The sequence below is a fragment of the Emydura macquarii genome, unplaced genomic scaffold (genome assembly GCF_026122565.2).
Source record: "Emydura macquarii macquarii isolate MOO-44397 ecotype Brisbane River unplaced genomic scaffold, CSIRO-AGI_Emac_v2 contig_18, whole genome shotgun sequence".
In the NCBI taxonomy this organism is placed as follows: Eukaryota; Metazoa; Chordata; order Testudines; family Chelidae; genus Emydura; species Emydura macquarii.
In genome coordinates this window covers 2,710,242-2,731,190 of record NW_027130155.1, presented here as the reverse complement: position 1 = coordinate 2,731,190, position 20,949 = coordinate 2,710,242, and the positions used below count along the sequence as shown (strand labels likewise).

The following is a 20,949-nucleotide window of genomic DNA, read 5'->3' as shown; positions in this document are numbered from 1 at the left end:
ACTCATGCCTGCAGTCTCAATGAAGGCAGGTGAGTAAAGACTATGCTGATGAGTAAGATTTGCAAGATTGGGTCTTGTGTTTGTAAGTGTCAGACTGATGCAGCATTAGTTTCTTTCATAGTGTTATGGGAGCAATTTTCAAATGCTGGGGCTTACTTTAAGTACAACTTGCTTCTATTGAAGGAAGCATAAGGATATGTAGAGAAAAGAGGGAGATACTCAGCAGAGGCTAATTGTTTAAAAAAAAGTAAAATAGGTTTTTATTTTTTATTTTTTCTCCGGTATTTTCTTTCTTAGAAACAGGGCTCTTTACTGAATTGTAAATCATCCGTAACCTGACATGTTTGAAACACCAAATGAGCATTTTATTTGCTGTTGGGAGCAATACGTTTATAATAACGTAATCTGTATCATTATGCTTCAGTGCCTATAATTTCCCCAGCCAGCTTTCATGCAGTCTGTACTCCACAGCCAATACTGTTTCCCTCCTGGGATGTGGTGATGGGGATGTGTGCATTTGTCTGACAGCACAAAGGTGAAACTTGTTGCATTGTGTGTTATCACAAGATAAGGCCAAAGCATCCTACAGCTGTTCACAAGGGAATTAATGCTTCAGGATTCCAGAAATAATTAATGGCTTTTGGTGCCCTAGTTGCACAACAGCTTGCAAAACTGCTGGCTATGCCACTCAGGAAAGGAACAGATTGCACAAGTACAGTTCACATAATGCTGTCAAACTTGCTGCTGCAGGCATCCCCTTATCCCCATGTCATGGGAGCTTCACCACTCCAGGAACAGACAGTGTGGTGATTATTGCCCATTTTCTAGCATTGTGTAGTATGGAGTAAGTGCTGCTTTGAGCTAACTGAGAGCTCTGTGGTGATAATAGCTTGAGCTTCCCCAAAGAATCAGGGAGCATCAGACCAAGTGCTAGACACTTGTATAGCCAGACCATATTTAATAATAGTTCCCAAACTGAGTTTGATGGTCACGGTAGTGAGGCCTTTATTTATGGCAAAGAGAGTACAGCTATTCAGCTTCTATGTCTAACTTTTGGTCACTGCAGGCTTCCCACATTCAGGGGGTGGCCTCGAGCGCTAGTACGAACATCAGAGGAGTGCACTTGTCCTAAAAATTGCAAACCGAGGAGCCTAAACTCGGTTCCTCCGTCTTTCTTTCCAGTCCTAAATAAGTGACCAGATTTTCAAATGTGGTGCACCCAGGAGCTCCCTTCAACTTCAGTGGGAGCAAGTGTGGAAATCAGGGCATGTAGGTGCCCAAATATGAATTTTGGAGCTTTAGACTCCTATTTTTAAAAAAAAATTTGGCTAGTGTCTGTGTTCTATGTGTATGTGTAGATGTATTATCTGCATTGGGCCAAATTTTGCTCTCAGCTTTGACTTAATAGGGATACATCAGTTAGAGGGAGCACAGAATTTTCCCAGTGTGTCTAATATTTTGGAAGTTACCTGACCTAACAAAAATATGTTCTCTATTTACCTGAAGTTAATCTTCATGACTCCCATTCCCCTTGCTTAATCAGTCAGTTTTCTCTTTGCCCGAGTGGGAGCAAATGTTGATTTTAATTTAGCATTAACAACCATGAAGATGCTGGGGAAAGTTTTCAATAGCACAAATGGCAGTTAGGCACCTAACTCTGCATGTCAGTGGGAGTCAGGTGTCTAAATGCCGTGTATGCCTTGAAAAATCTCCCCTGCTGCAAATAAGATTAAAATATTAGTAGGGCCAAATTTTCAAACTGTGATGTCTGTTAGGCACCTAAATCCATGTAAGTCACGTGGCTACCAGAGAGCAGCTGAAGACAATTGGAGTTCAGAACCTCCAAAAATTAGGCCATATAGATAGATGCCTCAGCAAAAACATTGGTACCTATCTTTAGGCACCTGTGCTTGAAAATGTGGCTGGATATGCTCCTTAGAATAGAGTGTGGCAAATAAGCATTTCTCCTTTTGGTTACATGCATTTTGATTCTTGAAGGCGATTAGCTCAGCTTATGGATTCTTTAAGTTAATTATTTTATCTTTTGCACTGCATATCATTTCTATTTGTGACCTTTTCATCTCTTCTTTTGTTTCCCCAATCACCTGTTTGCTCCCTTATTTACATGCATTGTATTATGAATTCTTTTTCATCAGTGTCCTGCCCAGCCTAGGAACCATTTCTCCGATTAATCAGCTGGGGAGCACTTCTCTAACACGCACACATTACTCGGAGAGGGAAGGTACTTACTTTTAGTACTTTCTTTCATTGCTCTCGGATTTGTGTGTCCTGTCTGAGTACAGCATGCCTGTCCAAGTCTAGTTTATTTATGAGCATTGTTCATCTTTAAAAAATACACTGTCAAAACGCTGAGCAGAATTATAAAAATATTTTATCTCACTGTTGAGAATAAGCCCTTCAAAGCTTGGAATTGATCTATGTTCCCTAAGCAATGTAGTTTTTCCTCCTTCATGTCTCTGGTTTGCTATTGTGAGGTTGCTTGTGAATCTTAGATTGCTGGAACAGATTTTACATATAGCAGAAAAACAAAATTGAAGTATTTGTTTTGGGAAAACGATTTCTATGGATAAAGGCTTTCTTGAGCTTTGCAAAAGGAAAGAATGAGAAAGTCCCTGATGGTGACATTTGGAATCAGGAAATGTGAAGGTGGATTCAGGGCTGGATTTCAAATCCCCCAAAGTTCAGAGGTCTTTTGGATCTGGGATTCTTTTATAGGCCCATATCAACTCTTTAACTACAGAAGGATCCATGCCATGAAGTCTGGATATGGATCCAAACTTTTCCAAGTTTGAAAATATTCTGAGTCTGGTCCAATGATGGGTCCATACTGCAAATTTCCGGTCTGGATGCACTTAAGACATCCTCATACTGAGGATGTTGAATTTGAGGCTGCAGTGTGGGCCTGTCCTTAGTGCCTATTTTAGTTCTTAATAAACATGGTGTAGCAGATGCATCTTGCACATCTGAAAAATAAATACAAATGAATTACTGTTGTTTCCTATTTATATTATGATAGCAGCCAAAGAGTCCAGTCACCTCAGTGCCCCATTGAGTTAAATATTGTGCAGACACACAGGAAGATTCGATCCTTGCCTTATAATCCAAGGCCTCGATCATGCAGTGACAACTGTGTGGCCAGAACTCTGGGCCTACAAGATGTGCCATTGCACCCATATGGTTCCCCTTGCAGGAATGGAGCCTATGAAGATAAGCAACATAGACAAGGCAGAGTAGAGGAATGCAGACAAATATATGCAATTTTACATATATTTGAAAATTTTAAAAAACATAAAGAGAGAAACTCTCCTCATCTGCCCTTTGAGTTAATATTAATTGGCTAAATTTGTGTAAGCACATCATGGCCGAAATGGGTCCTGAGTAATCTTTTTAAACTTTTGTTTAGATATACAAGGACTAATTTTAAGCCAAGAACTATAGTATTAATTCTGATGAGACTTTATTGGAAAGCTAGCTGCGGAACTGGGGTATTAGAGTAACCACGTATTGTCATAGCTGCACTGCAGTACTGTGAATTTACCCGAAGGCAATTGGCCATTTCTAAAGTTAACAACAAACAACATTGAAAGAGAGACTCTCCCTGTCAGGATAGCACAGATGAAATATTTCCAACATTCATGCTAATCTCCATATGTCTAAACATTTGAGTTTTTCCTTTAGTACTTTCCGCAATGGGGATATGATTTATATTATATTTATATTATAGATTCATGGTTATCTATATTCAGAAGAGACTCTCTAATCCAGAAAGTATAATTCCTTTGTCCTTTTACCTGTATTTGAGACATGCATGCATATCTCAACAATAAATCACACTGAGACTAGTGATATAAAGATTAGTTAGGACACGCGCTATTTTTCATAGTTTTTAAAAAAATTTTAACTCCATTATAATAACCGATTTGAAGCTTTGACACTGAAGTCTGTTTCCATTCTGATTTTTCCCCTGCATAACAGATGCGTGGGGTTGCTCATGAATTAATAAAACTGATTTTTCTTTTTAAGCTTTATTATTGTTTTGGATCAGAGCCCTATTGTGAGCACTGTACAAATATAGCAAGAGACAGTCCCTTTCCTAAAGTATAGTATAACTGGGCAAGACAGGCAAAGGAGAAAGGAAGTCTTACTATCCCCATTTTTCAAGTGGAGAACTGAAGCACAGAGAAATAAGTGACTTGCCCACAGTCACACAGAAATTCTGAGGTGGAGCTGGGAACTGAATCCAGATCTTTTGAGACCCAGTCCAGCTATTCAAACTCAGAATTAGAGGTGATTGGAAAATGGTCAGTGTATTCAGTGAAAATTTTTTAAAGAAATGCAAAAAAAATTTTGTTTTGAAAATTTTTGAGGCAATGTTTTGGTTTTTTTTTTTAATAGAAACTGGAAAACTTCAAAAATTTTGTTTAGAAAAAAATTCATTTCCAAAAACAAATGCAGAACAGAAAAATTTCAGCCTTCTCTTCTCAAGATCATCCTTCCTCTGTCATTTTCTGATCAAGAAACACATTGTTTGTTTTGGGGTAAAAGTACCTATAAACTCACTTACATTGAAGTTTCAACAAGATACAGGAAAAATATAAAAACAAATATAAAATATACGTAATGTATAAAAATATAGTAAGTGACATTTTAATCTCACAGACCTGCCAAACGTGTACAGGTTTTCAGACCTGTGGGGTAGAAAGGTGTAATTTTAAATCATGCCAAGTAATTTATTTTAAAAATTACTACATTATTTAGTTTAGAAAAACAAGAAATTAGCTCTTACTAACTGTTTCTCTTATTGCCAATTCAGGGATGTGACTCCCATTACTGTAGTCACATAAGCTCATTTATATATCGTAGGGGACTCTGTGATTATAACCAAGTAAAATAATCACAGTGATTAACTATGGTTTTTTATTATTAAAGACAAGAAAAGACAACATTAAATAAAACAACATAAATGATACGCAGTGGTTCTTTTCATTAGTCTCTCCTGTCCGTTTCTTTGTGGAGTGCTTTTAACAGAGAATTACCTCTTGATAGTGAACTGCATCTGGGCGGGCATTCTTCATGTATTAAATTCAGACCAAAGTATACCGTTTCCCCAAATTATTGTGAATCCAGTCTTAGTATCTTATTAGATAACTAAACTGTTCATACTGTATTTAAGGGCAGGTGAACCTCATTGGTTATTATTAGTAACCAGACAGTTTGTAACTGGGCAAAGTAAACAATCTTAACTTAAAGATTGTCTTTGATTACAGAGGATTTAATGAGTTACTTAGAAGATGCCATTTAAGGAGCTGTCATAAGAAAGACCAATTAACAAATGTTAAGAATCTTAAATCTTCTTAAATCCCACCATTTATGTATTTGCCGAAATTTAGCCCGTCTCCTCTCCAGAAATAAATGGGTCTCATCATTTGGTGATTAACAGAAGAAACTGCTAATATTTTAAATTACAACAGCATTTCCATATGCCAATATAATCATTACAAGAGTTTTAAACTCTAATGCCTTGTAAGTGATTTAGTTAACTTGATCTCATTAATCCACGTTAAAGTCTTGGGGAAGTTTTCCTTGGGTTGGCTTCTTTTTGAGTTTTCTTACTATCTGTGGTAGCTTGTTTATAGAGCAGTACAGGATGAACTGTGGAGTGCTTGCTGTCTGAACAGGCAGGTTAGCAGAGGGTGCAGGTGCGAGGGATGCTTGCCTCAAAGTTTTATACCCTTCTCCTTTCTAATTTCATTAAATTTAAGGAGAATGCACCACTTTTGGGCTTGTTTAGAATCAAACTTGGTTGCTGTCATCCTTCCATTGTTTCCATGCCTTCATGGGTTGTCTTTAGGAGCTGTTTCATCTTATGAATATGTGATTTGTTAATGAATAGGTGCATTAGAGATGTAATTCTTTCTTGCCAGTTCTGTTTCCTTTGTCTTTGTGGCTGGAGATTCTCAGAACATCTTTACATTGAGAGTTTTAACCTTTTCTTTTTATTCAGTCCATTTTTGAGATATTTCTTTAGTTTTGTTAGAGTTCAACAAGAAATGAAGTTTGGCTTTCAAAAAAATCCAAACACTTCTGTTCTTTTATATAAAGGGTTTTTGAGTTCCCAAAACAGGGTTTTAAAACTGAATAATTCTTGGAGAGTCTTTAGCTTAAATAGTTATAATTAAAATCACCAACTTCTTTAATAATTTTTGGAGAGATGGTTCTTGTCTTCCTGAGCTAGCTGAAGGAGCTGTTTGAACACTGTCAGTAATTAATTATTTCCCTATTAATATAAATATTCTATACTTACATGGCATCATACAGTAGTAATTAGTTCAATAAGATCATAAGACTCCATCCTTGTTGGTACATACAGTATTTTACCATTTACCAATGATATCAGGATTTTATATTAGATGTTTTGCATTTAGTTTGAATACTTGCAAATATGCCATTCCAAAGAGTTTGCCATTTCAACACTTAAGAAATAAACCCAGGTTTTGTACAGAATGTTTCCCAACTCTGCGTTTTCTATAAAGCTTTAAAAACACAAGCAGAGGGATTTATGCAAAAGGATGGAGCATGGTGGAGGCTCACTTTACTTCTAGACTTTGTGGTTGGGTAAGGATCTTGGGCGTTACTTCTCTTTCCAGTCCTTTTGGCCATATTGTGTTTATCTGGTGCAGACTTTACAATTAAAGCTCCAGACAAATATTAAGGTTCCCCAGCAGTGGGATGTTCCCGCCTGGGGGGCACGACAAGGTTCTTAGGGGAGCAAGAGGACCTGAGGGGACCGGGGCCAGGAGGGGGCTGTAGCTGGCAAGGGAAGCGGATGGGTCTTTGTGCAGGCAGTCTCAACTGCCGGGCCCGGGCTCCCTGCCTGTCTCACTCCCTTGCAGCTGCCAGCCGGCAAGTAGGCAAGTACTCTACTCGGCTGGGGAGGCCAGCAGGGGCTTTGTGAGCCCACTCAGGAGTATTGACCTGCTGGACAGAACCCCCTCCTGACTGTGCCCCAGGGCACAGACCCCAGCCGCTTCCCCTCAGACAGATCCTGTGTGGGGGGAGTGGATGGGGCTGCGCTAAAGGACAAGGGTCAGGAGGGGGCTGTGTCTGGCAGGGGAGCCTGCACCCATCTCTTGGGGTGCAGCCTTCTGTTCCTCTCCCCACATGGGCCCTTCAGCACAGCCGCGCCCTCCTGCATGAGGGGGAGTGAGGTGGGCAGGGTCCTGGCAGCCCAACTGCTGCAGGGAGGCTTCCTTGAGTGCCCCATGATAAGTATCCCCCCACATTTCCCATGGGTACCAGGTAGCCTCCCTCTTGCCCCCGTGGGTACTGGGTGCCCTACAGGGGTACTGGGCACCCCCTTCTGTCTCTGCCTCCTGTATGTATCAAGCATCCTCTCCTGTCCCAGACCCCAGTGGGTACCAGGCACCCTGCCTGCCACCACCTCCTGCCACCACCCCTTCTGGGTACCATCCCCTTCCTCTCCAGCCTCATGCATACCAGGCACCCATCCGACTTCCCATGGATACTGGGCACCTGCTTCTTCGTAGTCCCCTCTGGGAACAGGGCACCTCCTACTGCCCCCTGTGGGTACTGGGCAGTGCCCCCACCAGCTCCGGGTACCCAGGGGTACCATGCACCCCACCCCCGGGAGGGGGTCATGCATGGGACGTGAATCTCCAAAGGAGGACTCAGTAAAAAATGTTTGGGACCCTCTGTTCTAAGTTTTAGTAAAGGTACAGGAAAGCTTAGTGACCTAACATTAAAAAATATAACAATTGTATTAATTTCGTAGTACTAATTCACAGTATCACAGTGATGCATTGAACGCCCTAGGTACCAACTCCAGAGCACACAGGCAGGACTGAACTTCCTGATAACACCACCAACCCCTCACTCGAGCTGATCAGCAATATAGTAATGTATGAGACAACTCACCTCAGGAACTCCAATTCACTCATTCCGACTGTACGCATATGAGATTTAAATGGGTCTTCTTGCTGTCCAGTGTTGGCAGGTTTGGTCTCAGCCTTGCCAGTGTCCCTTTAAACATTTTCATCTCAATTCCAAAAGGAACTCTTGGAAGCAGACATTCAGTAATTTAATAATTAGGCACTTGTATATTAAACTCAATGACAGATTTCTGTGAAGTGGGAGTTTGTTTTAAGCACTGATATAGTACCACGCTAATTTCACTTGTATGTAGTTCTTTCTTTGGGCATTAATAGCTAGTGTATTGCCAAAAAAAAGTGTGCGCGCGTGTGTGTGTTATATGGTACTATATGATAATCATAGAATTATAAAAATGCATGACTATCTTGTAAAGAATGCAGGAGGATTCAAAAGAAGCTCTTCACAGAGAGCAGCTATAACATTAGCTTTGAACATTTAAGAACCTGTTTTAACTTAATTTAAACACAGTTCTAGCTGAATCACTTTCTAACATGGGGCTTAATCCTGCAATCATTTATAACAGGGTACAGTTTTGTCAAAGTCAATGGACTATAATCAATAATAAGAGCTATCCCTTTTAGGGTTCGCAGAATCAGACCCAGAGTTTTGTGTGGCACTGTGGGTAAGGCAAAATGGTATTAAATCACTTGTAATACCATGTTCTAGCCCTTGTCCCTGTCTAGGCTAGAAAATGTGTTTTTGTTGACAGTTCTAACACCATTTGGTGCCAGTCCAACCATTTTAGAAAATGTTCCAGTTGCAACGGAGTTGAAACATGGTTCCTTAACTGTCTACACTGGACTTTTTTCTTTAAAATGTTGCACCATTGCATTTCTGCCAGCGTTAATTATAGAGAGTAAAAAAATGTGGACAAGGCTACAGACAGTTGCTGGTATTTTAACCACTGTGTCATCTAACTCTGCTCAGAGAATATCTAGATGACATAGTGGTTAAAATGCAGGTGGCTGCTGAGACCTGGTCTGCACTTTTATTTATATTGTGGTATCACTGAGTACCACAGTGCTGGGCGCGGTGCACATATGTAATAAAGAAACTGTCCCTAGCCTGAAGAGCTTTCAATCTAAGCAAGCACTAGTGCTGAGAGCAATGGTGGGAAATTTTAGGGTAAACACAGCATCTTCAGCTCCTGGCCAAGCATGCACAGGGTTTATGGTCTCTCACATTCTGGCCATCCTCTGTGCCAAGAAAACACAGCCTTGAACTACGTGAAGAGATGAAAATGTGATACATGCTGGCATGCTGTCCATTTTGAACCCATAATGCCTTCATCTCAGGATGCATTTCTGAACTGGGTATGTGATTTGAGATTTTTAGAACAACTGTTTAAAAAGAATTATGCAAACCAGAGAGCATTGAAAATACGATTGGGATTCAAACAAACAGCCCCATTGACATTTGATTCAAAGCACACTTCCATTTCACCGTGCAGTCTGATCGATGGCTTTCAAATTGTAATCTACTAGCATCTCTGGTAAGTTTCATTTTGCAGCCTGTGGTGCAAGCAGAGCACAAAGAAGTTGAGGGAGCAACTGCAAGCTGGATGTCTGATCCTGATCAGGTGAAGAGAGAAGCGGACTAGGGATGATATGTTCTGTGAGACTCATGAGACCTCTATTGCTGCTGACCATGAATACAGGGATTAGAACGGCCGAATGTTCAAGATCAAGATGAAGGACCAGTGGACCACGAACGGAGAGAGCAGTTGCAGCAGGAGAGGCAAAGGGACAGAGGTGTAGTGGGAAGTGCACCAGGACATTATGACTTTGCTCTGGCAAAAAACCTCAGATGTTGCAGAATATTACTGAGTTACATGCCCAAAAACCCTGGACACAACAGCATTTCCAATCCATGGAAAACTCTATGGTTGCTGCTCCTAGGGTGACTAGATAGCAAGTGTGAAAAATCAGGACAGGGTGGAGGGTAATAAGTGCCTATATAAGACAAAGTCACGATCGGGACTGTCCCTATAAAATCAGGACATCTGATCACATTAGCTGCTCCCTATATACCTCAACATAACAAATGTCAGCATGGCTTGAACCCTTACTCCTACCATTCCATGCTAGGGGAAAACAAGGAGAACTGTGACTCTATATACATTGACCTGTGATAACTAGAGGATCAGCCACCAAGCACAGCACGTTACATGTTTTGTCACATGAATAGAACATTATAATATGTTTTTAATATGTAAACATGTATGTGGTTTACTTGGTTTTTATAAGTTTGGGTTATCCCCTTATAGTGCTGCTAAAATATTTTTAACTTGTTTATTTGCACTTTAACTTTGTTTCCTGTTGCTTTGCAAAAATAAAGTTCTATATTTTTAAAACTCAGAGTACATTTATTAGTTTACCTTACCTTAGGCCTTTGTTCCTCCTGTTCCACTGACTCATCAGTTCCTCCATTGATTATGGTCACTCAATAATTGTGTTAGTTCTTTCCAGATGATGCATTAATTGTCCTGTGTCAGTGTCTTCTGCCAATTCTTCCTTGGCCTTCCTCAGTTTTTCTTTCCTTTATTGGGTACCCAATTCCATGCTTACTTAGCATATCTTCCATATATCTTCCATATGTCGCAAACACCTGAGCTTTTTTCCCCTCGATGATATTTTCTAAAATAAACTTTTTCTAACACCAGCTCCCTTAATCTTGCATCTATTTAGTCTTTCCATGTTGTGTTTACACCAAGCATAAATGTTGCATTACAAAATTCATAATGGGTGCCAGTAACCCACCCCATTTAAACATTATACATATGAAGGCACACCAGTTCACAAAAGTATTACACAACACTACTGTGGCTAACAGTTACATGGTCTTTTAAGGTCTCCCTCAGCCATATAGATCCACAGTTGGCTCTTTTAGTAGCCTTTGTGTCTGGCTGTTCAAATTCAGCAGAGAGCCAGTCGATCTCACCCCTCCATCCTGCCGGTAATCTTTTCCTCTGCACCACACAGATATTATGTAGTACTGTGACATTGGTCTCCACAGGAGCCATGTTGAGAGAGCTTAAAAAGGGCAAACTGCAAAGAATGGGGCAGGCAAAGCCCTAAAAACTGGTGGTTTTTCTTCCATAAGATATACCAACCCAGCAACACACAGGTTCTGATGACCTCACTGGTCATTCAGTAGACAAAACACAGTTCCCTTAAAACTATCCAACCCTTTGGCTAGCACCCAGACAGCCAAATATGTCAAATATGATGGGGATTACTGAAAATATTTATCCATCATATGTAAAAAAGTTCTGCCAATCCCAAAGGATCAGACACAGTACCAAAAAGGTCAATGAATAGTTCAGATCTTACCCAAATACATGCTTAAAGCCAATGTTTATTAACTAAACTAACATTTATTTAAAAAAGGGAAAGAGAGTAATGGTTAAAAGGTCAGTATACATACACAGATGAAAATAAAGCTCTTAGATTAGTTTTTAAATGGAGATTATAACTGAGTTGCAAAATTCTTAAATTGCAAAGTCTCTGAAATTACCCAAATAGCTTGGAGGTCATCAGTCCTTGTTTAGAGCTTCTTTGTTAGAAATTCAGTCTAGAGAAATAAAGACTAAATAGTCCATGTGCAGAGTTTGTTCAAATTCTCCCATGAGAATTAGCAGGGTGATTCCAGGATGGTGCTGGGATCTGTCTTGCGATCCAAACTTTCCCTGATGAGCTTGGACAGATTTGAGATAAATCTAGTTGATCAGTCCACTAGAGTCTTTTATAGATCCATGCAGGCTGACCGATATTTTCTTGACAGCAGGTGTCTCCTTGAACAATTAATAGATGATTACTTGGGACTCTGAAGTATCATCTCCTATGTCCTGTGCACACTGGTAACTAGTTACATTAGCACAAGGTAACTGGCCATTTACAACCAATTACAGGTATTTACTACTTAAACTTCAAAGAGAAATACAAACAGTAGTATTGTTACATTCAAAGTTCCATCTAAATGTTCATATGTTCCTTTTGAACTGTTAATCAATAAACTGCTTTCCTGTCTATCACTGTTCTATCTACATTGCTAACCTCTAACAAGAGATACATAAACAACATCAAACAACTACCAACAATACACTTGCATATCAAAGCTCTAGTCTACTTATAAGGAATGAGTCTCACTACCATTGTATTTTCCTATAATATATCTGGAAAGGTCAGAGTTGGACCATGCAACTTGCAAAGTTGCTTGGCTTTTTTGGGCCTTGTGTCACAAGTACACAACATGCAGCTATAACTTTAGGTGTTTGCCTTGCTGAGATTCAATCTAGTCATTAAACATCACCCAGCAAGCTTTTTAATCTACCAAAACCACATTCAACAGTCGCCTCCACTTGCTCGGCCAGTTGTTGAATCTTTCCTTGGTGCTGTCAAGGCAGCCAATGTACAGTTTCATGAACGAGGGGAATAAGGGGTAGGCTGAGTCCTCCAGAACGAGTAGTGGCATTTCAGCATCACCAATGGCATTGCACTGGTTGGGAAAGAATGCCCCTGCTTGCAGCTGTCGGAAAAGTCCTGTGGTCTTAAAGATGCAAGCATCATGCACCTTCCCTGACTAGCCCACACTGATCTCAGTGAATCATCCCTGATGATCCACCATCAATTGGATAACCATGTAAAAGTATCCCTTTCGGTTTACTGGCAAGATGGGATGAATAGGCAGAATAGGGATACGTGTCCTGTCTATTATCCCACCACTGTTCAAGAACCCTGTTGCTTCAAATCTGTCTACTATTTTCAGCACATTGCTGAGGGTTAGAGTCATGTGCAGCAGAATATGCATAATGGCTCTTGCATGATTGGATGACAGTTACTGTAATGGATGGCCATTACTATGGATTTGCTGACTCTGAACTGATTGCTATTGGTCAGTCAATGGGCAATCTGCATTACAAACTTCCAGAGTGCAATCGCCACTTGTTTCACCACTGTGAATGCAGCTCTCACTTACTGTCCCTGCACTGAAGGGCTGGGGGCAGGCTCAGCACACAAATCCAGGAACATGGCCTTTCATCTCCAAAAGCTCTGCAGCCACTGCTCGTCATCCCAAACCTGCATTAGGATGCGATCCCACAAATTAGTGCTCATTTCTTGGGCCTCAACGCATCAATCCACCATGTGGAGTTGCTCTGTGAATGCCAGCAGCAACATGACATTTTTATTCACTCTGTCCATCAGCATCCAGTCGTCATTGTCACGCGTCTCCTCTTCATTGCACCACTTGCTATCATAGTACTGGTTGAAGTTCCATGTATACAGGAGAATCGTGCATCCTGCAGTAGTAATGGTCATTAGAATTGTTCTGAGTTCTGCAGGGTCCATCCTTTTGTCAGAGACCGAAAAATGGCACATGATATTGTGGCAATATTAAAAATGGAGTTAAATTATGAGATTAATAAGCCTTATGGGATGGAGAAAGTGGCATTGTAGAAACTTGACCCCTAGTTTCCAGAAATCCCTGGGTCAATGCTGATATCACACAAAGAACTCCAAAAATGTCCCACAGTGCATTGTGCCTGATGGTAGTGCAAGGCACCATGGAATACCTACCCATGGTGTACCACATTTTCCATTTATGCAACTGCTCCTGGTGAGGATGTGCAGCACTGATGCAAGCCGCCAAATGTGTGTGCACCCACATGATATACAAAAATGGGCAGCTGTGTGCTGACATAACTTACATTGACCAAACATTATAGTGTAGACTCAGCCTTAAAGACTTGCTAAGCTGGGCTGTTGCACCCACTTCTTTTCTGCTGCATGTGCATCACTGGCTGCAAAACTTACGAAAGGCTTGAGTTTTCCTTTGAAGCTCATTGATTGCACAGCAACACACAGGGTAGAGAAGTGCAAGAGAAGAACCAGAGGGAAAGGGCAAAGTGAGAAGCAGATCCGTGGGGAAAGTGAAGAGGGGATGAGAAGGTTAGACACCAGAGTAGAGGGGGAAACAAAAGTAAAGGGGAAGGGACTGCAGACCAGAGGGCTAAGGGAGAGGAGTAATCAAGAGATGGGTAATGACTCTGCTACCAAAAATAAGCTTCCTCTTACGATCTTTACTGACAGATCAGCAAGTGAACATACTGGACACATTCTGATTTCAGCTGCACTGGTATAAATCCAGAGGCTCTCCAGTGAAGGCAATAGTGTTACTCTGGGTTTACTATGCAGTAACTGAAATCAGTACTGTAATTTATCTTGGGAAATAGCTTTGGCTTGCTAAGGTAAAAAAACAAAACAAAAAAACCATTGTTCAGAGCAGATGGAATGGCAGCTGGCAAAGTGGTAACACCCAATCTGGCAAATATGCCTGGGTGGTGTAAGTAAAAGGCTTCACTGCCTGGTTCCAAAACGATTCTGATAGTTGCTAGGGGACACACAACAAAAAGGAAGCGTATGCATTAGGGACTATTATCCTCTCATTGAAAATGGATAGATCATAATTATACATCCATTCCTATTAATGGCTTACTTCCAACATCTGGGACTGAAGTAGAGTTAAATGTCAGTTCAGTACCCTGCCCCCTTTGAACCCTAATATTCCTCAGAAAACGGCTAACATTTTTGTGGATGGGAGGAATTAAGCTGGCACAAAATGGCATAGCTCTTTCAGGATTATTAATGTAAAAATATCCAAATTCGACAGAGACAATAAGCAAGCACCTATCCCAGCATACAGATAGTTTCAGCTTAAATATTATGCTGTACGTATACAAGGAGGTCTTCAAAAGTAGAACTTCTCACATTTAAAGATGAGAAAACTAGTGCACAGAGAGATTCAGGCCAAATTTTTGAGGGAAAGATTGCTACATTTCTCCCACTGCCACTGGCTGATTTTCTTAAAAATGGAAGCTGCTTTAAGTTGCTCAAAGGGTTGGAACGTTAAAAGTAGTCATGGATGTTCTCTTTCTGGTCCCTCCTTAAGAATCATTTCTTCCACGATGTCCACAAGAAGTGAGTTAAAAATAAACAGTACTTTTGATTTATGTATTTAAATTGTGGTGGTGCCTACGGGCCCCATTGTACTAATTTTCATGCCATTTTTAATATTGCCGCAGATGGTCCTGGCCACACAGGCCAAATCTTTTTTTTAAAAAAACAGCTTTAGGGAACTGAAAGATATGCAGTTACCTACATCAAACATGTGATCTTTTTACTGTAACCCTTGTCCTCTTGTTCTTCATCCTACTCCTCCCAATTGCTTGTTACCCTAGTTTGTCAGGCCACTACCAATTTATAAACACTTCTATATATTTCAAATGTGGTTTTTGTGTTGGATATTGCACCTAATACAAATTCTTCAGTGGGTGAAACAGCAAGATAGATCGCAAATACCCTGACTGTGGTTAACCAAACCTCTTTTTTAGAAGCATTAAAATTTCCCTCCAGGCATTTAGGTCAGCTTTCCATACATTGTCTGAATGAAATGAACCCTATATAATTTTCTACTATTAAGGCCCAGTCCTGTAATGCTTATTCACATGAGTAATCTGATTGCCATCAGTAGGAAGGTTTGCATGGCCAGGTTCTATATAGTCAAGTTTCAAACTGAAAATTTATCACATATGCTGTGTTTTGTGTAAGTAGGTTCTCTACAAAATTTAACTTCTAACTATATTATAACTCTTAGCTGTGGCAAATTCCGTGTAGAATGTATAGGCACTCACTGTAAGTAATTGTGTCATCATATTTTATGCACACTACATGTACAAGTGTAACCATGAAGTTCATAGTAAAAAATTATTGTATCTCTATGATACTTATTCGTGTATTAAAACAGTAACAAATAATTTTATATGTGGTAAACATGCAATTCCTGAATAGCTGCAAAAATAACTATGCTGTAAATCAAACTGACATGGTAGCTAGGTAACTAAGAGCAAAAGATAATAGTATATGATTCCCTTTTTTCACACTTCAACACTCTGCTTTCCATGTCATGTTGGGTAGGCTCAGATATTTAGGACCAAAGCAAAGGTTGTCAAAGCGTATACTCATTAGTTAATCATAGTATGCAGTGTGTGACTTCGATTCTTTTTAGAGGCACTGTAATTTTATTTATTGCCTAATTTAGACATTAAAAATCTTACTTCATGAAGCAACCTTCTAAATGAGGGTACCACAAACTTTTTGGTTTAATAAATAGCCAATTAAATACAAACATATTAAGAAAAAATGACTCAAAGAATTTTTGGGGAAGTCAATCAAAATGTTGTGTATTGACAAAATCAAAATGTTTTGATTTAGACTTTTATGATGTTATTTTATGTGTGTATATTATAATACAAAAATAAATAAAATTTGAAACACAAATTCATTTCAAAACAAAAAACCAAAACGTTTTGTTCCGAAAATGTCAGAATTAGATATTTTTACATTGTCAGAACCCTTTTTCATAGTTTTCTTCCAAAATGAAATTCTGGTGAAATTTGAGCCGATTTCAGGAAGCATCCATGCAAAGTTCTCTGACCAGCTCTACTTATTGCCTATAGCCCCCACTGCTCAAATCACCCCCACCTCACTTTGAAGTTTGTCTGTGTTTTTAGTTACCTACTATATGTTGGTGTCCTCTACAATTTAGTCACAACGGAGTTTACAGTTTTACCCCAAAGAAACGCCTTACAAAGATAGATAGGAAGCAGCCAAAAGGAGTGTGGAGACATGTATGAGTTGTTTTTATTTAGCAAGTCAAAAATGTATGTAGTAATCGTATAAAATTCCTGAACCGTTCTGCAACTAGCAGCAAACATAGCTACTGGAAAATTGTTCCAGGCATAAGAGGCAGCAGAGATGGAAGCACAAAAATGAGACTGGGAGACCAATACAAAGAGGCTGATTATGCAGGAAGCCTGAATGGAGCAAACAGAATACTGGGGCAGATCCTCAGTTGATGTAAATTGTCATTGCTCTGTTGACAGGCAATGGAGCCATGACACTTTACACCAGCTGAGAATCTACTCCTGTGAGTATAGAAACTGGAAAAAAGGAGAGCAGAGATGGAAGCAGGAGTACTGCTGTGCAGTCTTGAAAGCTAGACTCATAAACTTGAACTTGATGCGTCTTTAGAGGGGTGGTTTAAGAAGCAAGGCCTTTTGGAGAGGGAGCCATGGAGATAGGGAAATGAAACCTATCCATTCTTGGCAAAAGTTTTCAGTTGAGCTCGGTATGGGGCCATTTTCAAACTGATTTAGTTATCACTAGTTGCTATAAGAGCAGGGTGCTCTTCTTAAGACATTTCATCCAAATCAGACGTGGTAGTGGAAGGACACCCTACCATTCTGTGACACACCTCTTTAAGAAATGAAAGCACAGACTCTCTGATTCATTGGCCTATTAAATTTAAACAAACCTGAGTTTCATTGGGCACTTAAGTTTAAACGAGTACATCTCATTACAGAGACTGACCATTAAACAAATCATCAAGAGATTACCTGAGGAAATGTATCATCATTATATTGTGTACTGTATATATATATTTTTAAACTCCTTACCAGTAACAAATGATTTTATTCTTTCTAGGGACCTGGGTGACATTTGGAGGTCAAATTTCAGATGACGTAAGTAATATTTGGTTAAAGTAAAACTCATAAAATTGAATAAATGTTTTGTAAAAGTCAAGTAATAGATATCAGAATAAGCAGAGTCTATTTCTGTAACAGGAAATGATAGTGAATTATTACATGGGAATAGAAAGTTTGCATTTCTGCTACATTTCACAAAGTCTTAGTGATTATGACATTTCCAAAGGGTGAAATTAATAAAAAAACACCTTTCTGCTAAAAAAATAAAATTCCAAACAGCTATGAAAAGAAGGATCAACATTTACCACTGACAGTTGTAATGAGAATCTGATGGTTCCCACAGTAGAAGTATGGACTTTTTTTTAACATAATGTGAGTAATCCAGGACAGTCATAAATATAGGCACAGTGTCAGCTTATAATGAGGTGCTGTATGATTTTTGACATGAAAAGTATAGATGAAACAACTGAAAATATCCTTGGGCTTTACACTGACAACACTGACTCTTGGCTGTAACAGATGGTTCTTAATCTCTGCTAATAACCGTTTGAAGGCGCTGCGTAATTCATGTATTTTACTAAGCTTGGGGGACTTCATGGACATAGTCATCGATAACAAAAACTTGCAGCAGCCTCACTTGAAGTACCAGGACAGAGAAAGTGGAAATAATCATTGCAGAAAGAGAGCAGTATTGTGGTTTAAGATGTTGAGGATTGTTTTAAAAGAAAGAGAAACCATTTTATCTTACAAATGATGTGTAAGGAAATGATGAAAATATCCAATAGCACAACAAAGGGAATTCTTCTTTATATTGCAGCATTGTACATACTGAGGGTGAATGGCAAAAATCCCATTAACTTCAGTGGGCCAAGATTTCAACCTGAGCAACTATTTGTAGGATCTGGGCCTTAGTCATCACTGATATTGATCATTTAAAATCTCCTCATGACTTCTGGTGTTTGTCTGTTCTTATACTGAGCCTATCAGCTAAAACTAGAGGTGGGCCCAGACCAAAATCCAAGATCTGAACCTCTGCCCCTCCTCTCTCGAAAAGTTCAGATCTGAATTTGGCAGCTCAGCTTCATGTCTAGTTAAAAAGCAAATCTAAGTAAAACAACTTGAATAATTGGTGCTGTCAGTTTTATAGAACTCCTGCCTTGGAATTCTGTAATTCAGTCAGCCTAGTAACAACAACGAGAGTCCTGTAGCACTTTAAAGACTAACACATTTAATTTCTGCAGGCATAAGCTTTCATGGGCTGCTTGGTTCTATCAAGTTTGCATATGAGTTCCAGCTCTGCAGTTTCTCACTGAAGTCTGTTTTTGAAGTTTTTTTGTAGAAGTATGGCAACTTTCAAGTCAGCTACAGAGTGTCCTGGGAGATTGAAGTGCTCTCCGACTGGTTTATGGATGTTACCATTTTTTATGTCTGATTTGTGTCCATTTATTCTTTTGCGTAGTGACAGTCTGGTTTGACCAATGTACATGGCAGAGGGGCATTGCTGGCACATCATGGCATATATTACATTAGTAGATGTGCAGGTGAATGAGCTCCTTATGGTGTGGCTGAAAACTTGACACAATCAAACTGGGTCTGAATAGGGACTTGGAATGGTTATCTCATTACAAGAAGTAATTGTCACTGTTCACACATTCTCACCTTCTAATCAATGGTTGTGAATAGGCCTCATCTACTCTAACTGAATGGACTTTGCTAACATCTACCCTCCCCATTGTTGTTCTTTACCCTTGGATGTATATATATACCCCCTGTCTGATTTTTATTTCTTGCATCTGATGAAGTGGGTTACAGCCCATGAAAGCTTATGCCTGCAGAAATTAAATTTGTTAGTCTTTAAAGTGCTACAGGACTCTCGTGGTTTTTGCTGTATACAGATTAACACGGCTACCCCTCTGAAACTTTTCACCAAGTCAGTCTAGTCTTTCACATTAAGTCAGGGGACAATGGTTTGAACTCATCCCTTGTTTAAGTGCTTTGAATCTGGCCTACAAAGTCTTGTACTCTCACTTATCTAAATGTGGTCATTTAATAACATTTTAATATAAGGGGGGAAAACTGTTTTAAAATGCTAATGTGAAATTAGTTCACCTCTATCCCAGATTGGTACCAACCCAAAGTTATTATCTGATAGCTTCTCAGTGGCCAGTGTGAAGTGGATGGGTGGTCTTGGTCCATCTCCTAGCTGGCATGTCTCCATGTCAGTCACCAATACATTTGACACTAAATCGCATCCTTGCTGGCATTCTCTGCCAAGGACTGAATGAGACACGGACTGAACTTATCTGTCATCCCTAGAGGCACTCCTTCCAAGTGGGAGTTGTCATATTGGCAGGACCATATGGCAAAGCTCACATTGCTGTGATCTGTGCTGGATCTCACTTGTGGATCAATAGAAGACTTCAGTCTCCAAGGCTGTCAACCCAGCATATTTCATAAGTGATAAATTTTCTAAAATCAACACAAATGGAAACCTCACTTCAAATAAATGTTAGGAATCTGATCATTTAATGCAAAATTATGGGTTTTTAAGTATCCTATGAAATTTATTGGAGAATTATATCCTTGCTATAAAATTCTATAGGAAGGTTAAAAAAACTTAAGAACTATATCCTTTCTTACACTCCATAGATTTACAAATTAGTATCTATAGGACCCTATTAAATTTGTATTGGTTTCCATCACTATTAACTGTAAAAAGACTTTTCTTTCAAGAAAGAATAATTCCCCTTAATGTGGGCCAAAGGGGGGGTGTTATAAACCTATATTCTGGCTTTTCTTGGACTAATGCACAGATATCATATGCATATTATTCTGGCTTGCATTACTGTGATTTGTAGCAGTTGCATGGGACTAGGTCAGGTCAGGATGTCTAACACAAATGGGCCATGTCCTTATCTCCTAAGCAATCCCCTGTAATGCTCCTCCCTACAAAGCATCATCTCAGAGGGTTTGTAGGACAGCCAGAACTGAAGTGGACTGCAATTCTGTTGGGCCTACAGATTTACCCTAATATGCCACAATAATCTATGACTTTTTGTCTGCCTGAGAATTAACCATGGAAAATAGGTGATTTTTTTCAATAAATGGATGTTATGAATGGGCACAAGAAAAACAGGCAGAAAAATGGAATTAACGCAAACAAAAATGGCCTGTTGATGATAATCAAGGACTATGGTGAGATCATACCTGGTAAACAAGAAAATTTGGGAATGAAGTTACCTATGCCAAGTTTGGCCTTATGGAAATGGATTTAATTTGTGGATAAAATAATGAGGATAAAATATGCCACCCACTTTTACTCCTTTTTGGGGTTCTTAAAAAAAGACTTTGGGGAAAAAAGAACCATCTTTCCCCCACAGCTCATTTCCCAGCCTGTCAGCATTGCAACTCATCATCTCAGCTTCCTCAACCTC

General features: G+C 39.6%; 1 protein-coding gene across 5 annotated transcripts in view; it reads left to right on the top strand.

Annotated features, from left to right (window-relative positions):
• Positions 1-20,949, top strand: part of KCNAB1 (potassium voltage-gated channel subfamily A regulatory beta subunit 1) — a 214,806-nt gene that overhangs the window by 142,212 nt on the left and 51,645 nt on the right. For all 5 annotated transcript variants that reach the window (XM_067548647.1, XM_067548405.1, XM_067548487.1 and 2 more), the window contains one exon: positions 17,514-17,551. In XM_067548647.1, coding sequence (XP_067404748.1) covers positions 17,514-17,551 — 38 coding nt within the window. The remainder of the gene's footprint in view (positions 1-17,513; positions 17,552-20,949) is intronic.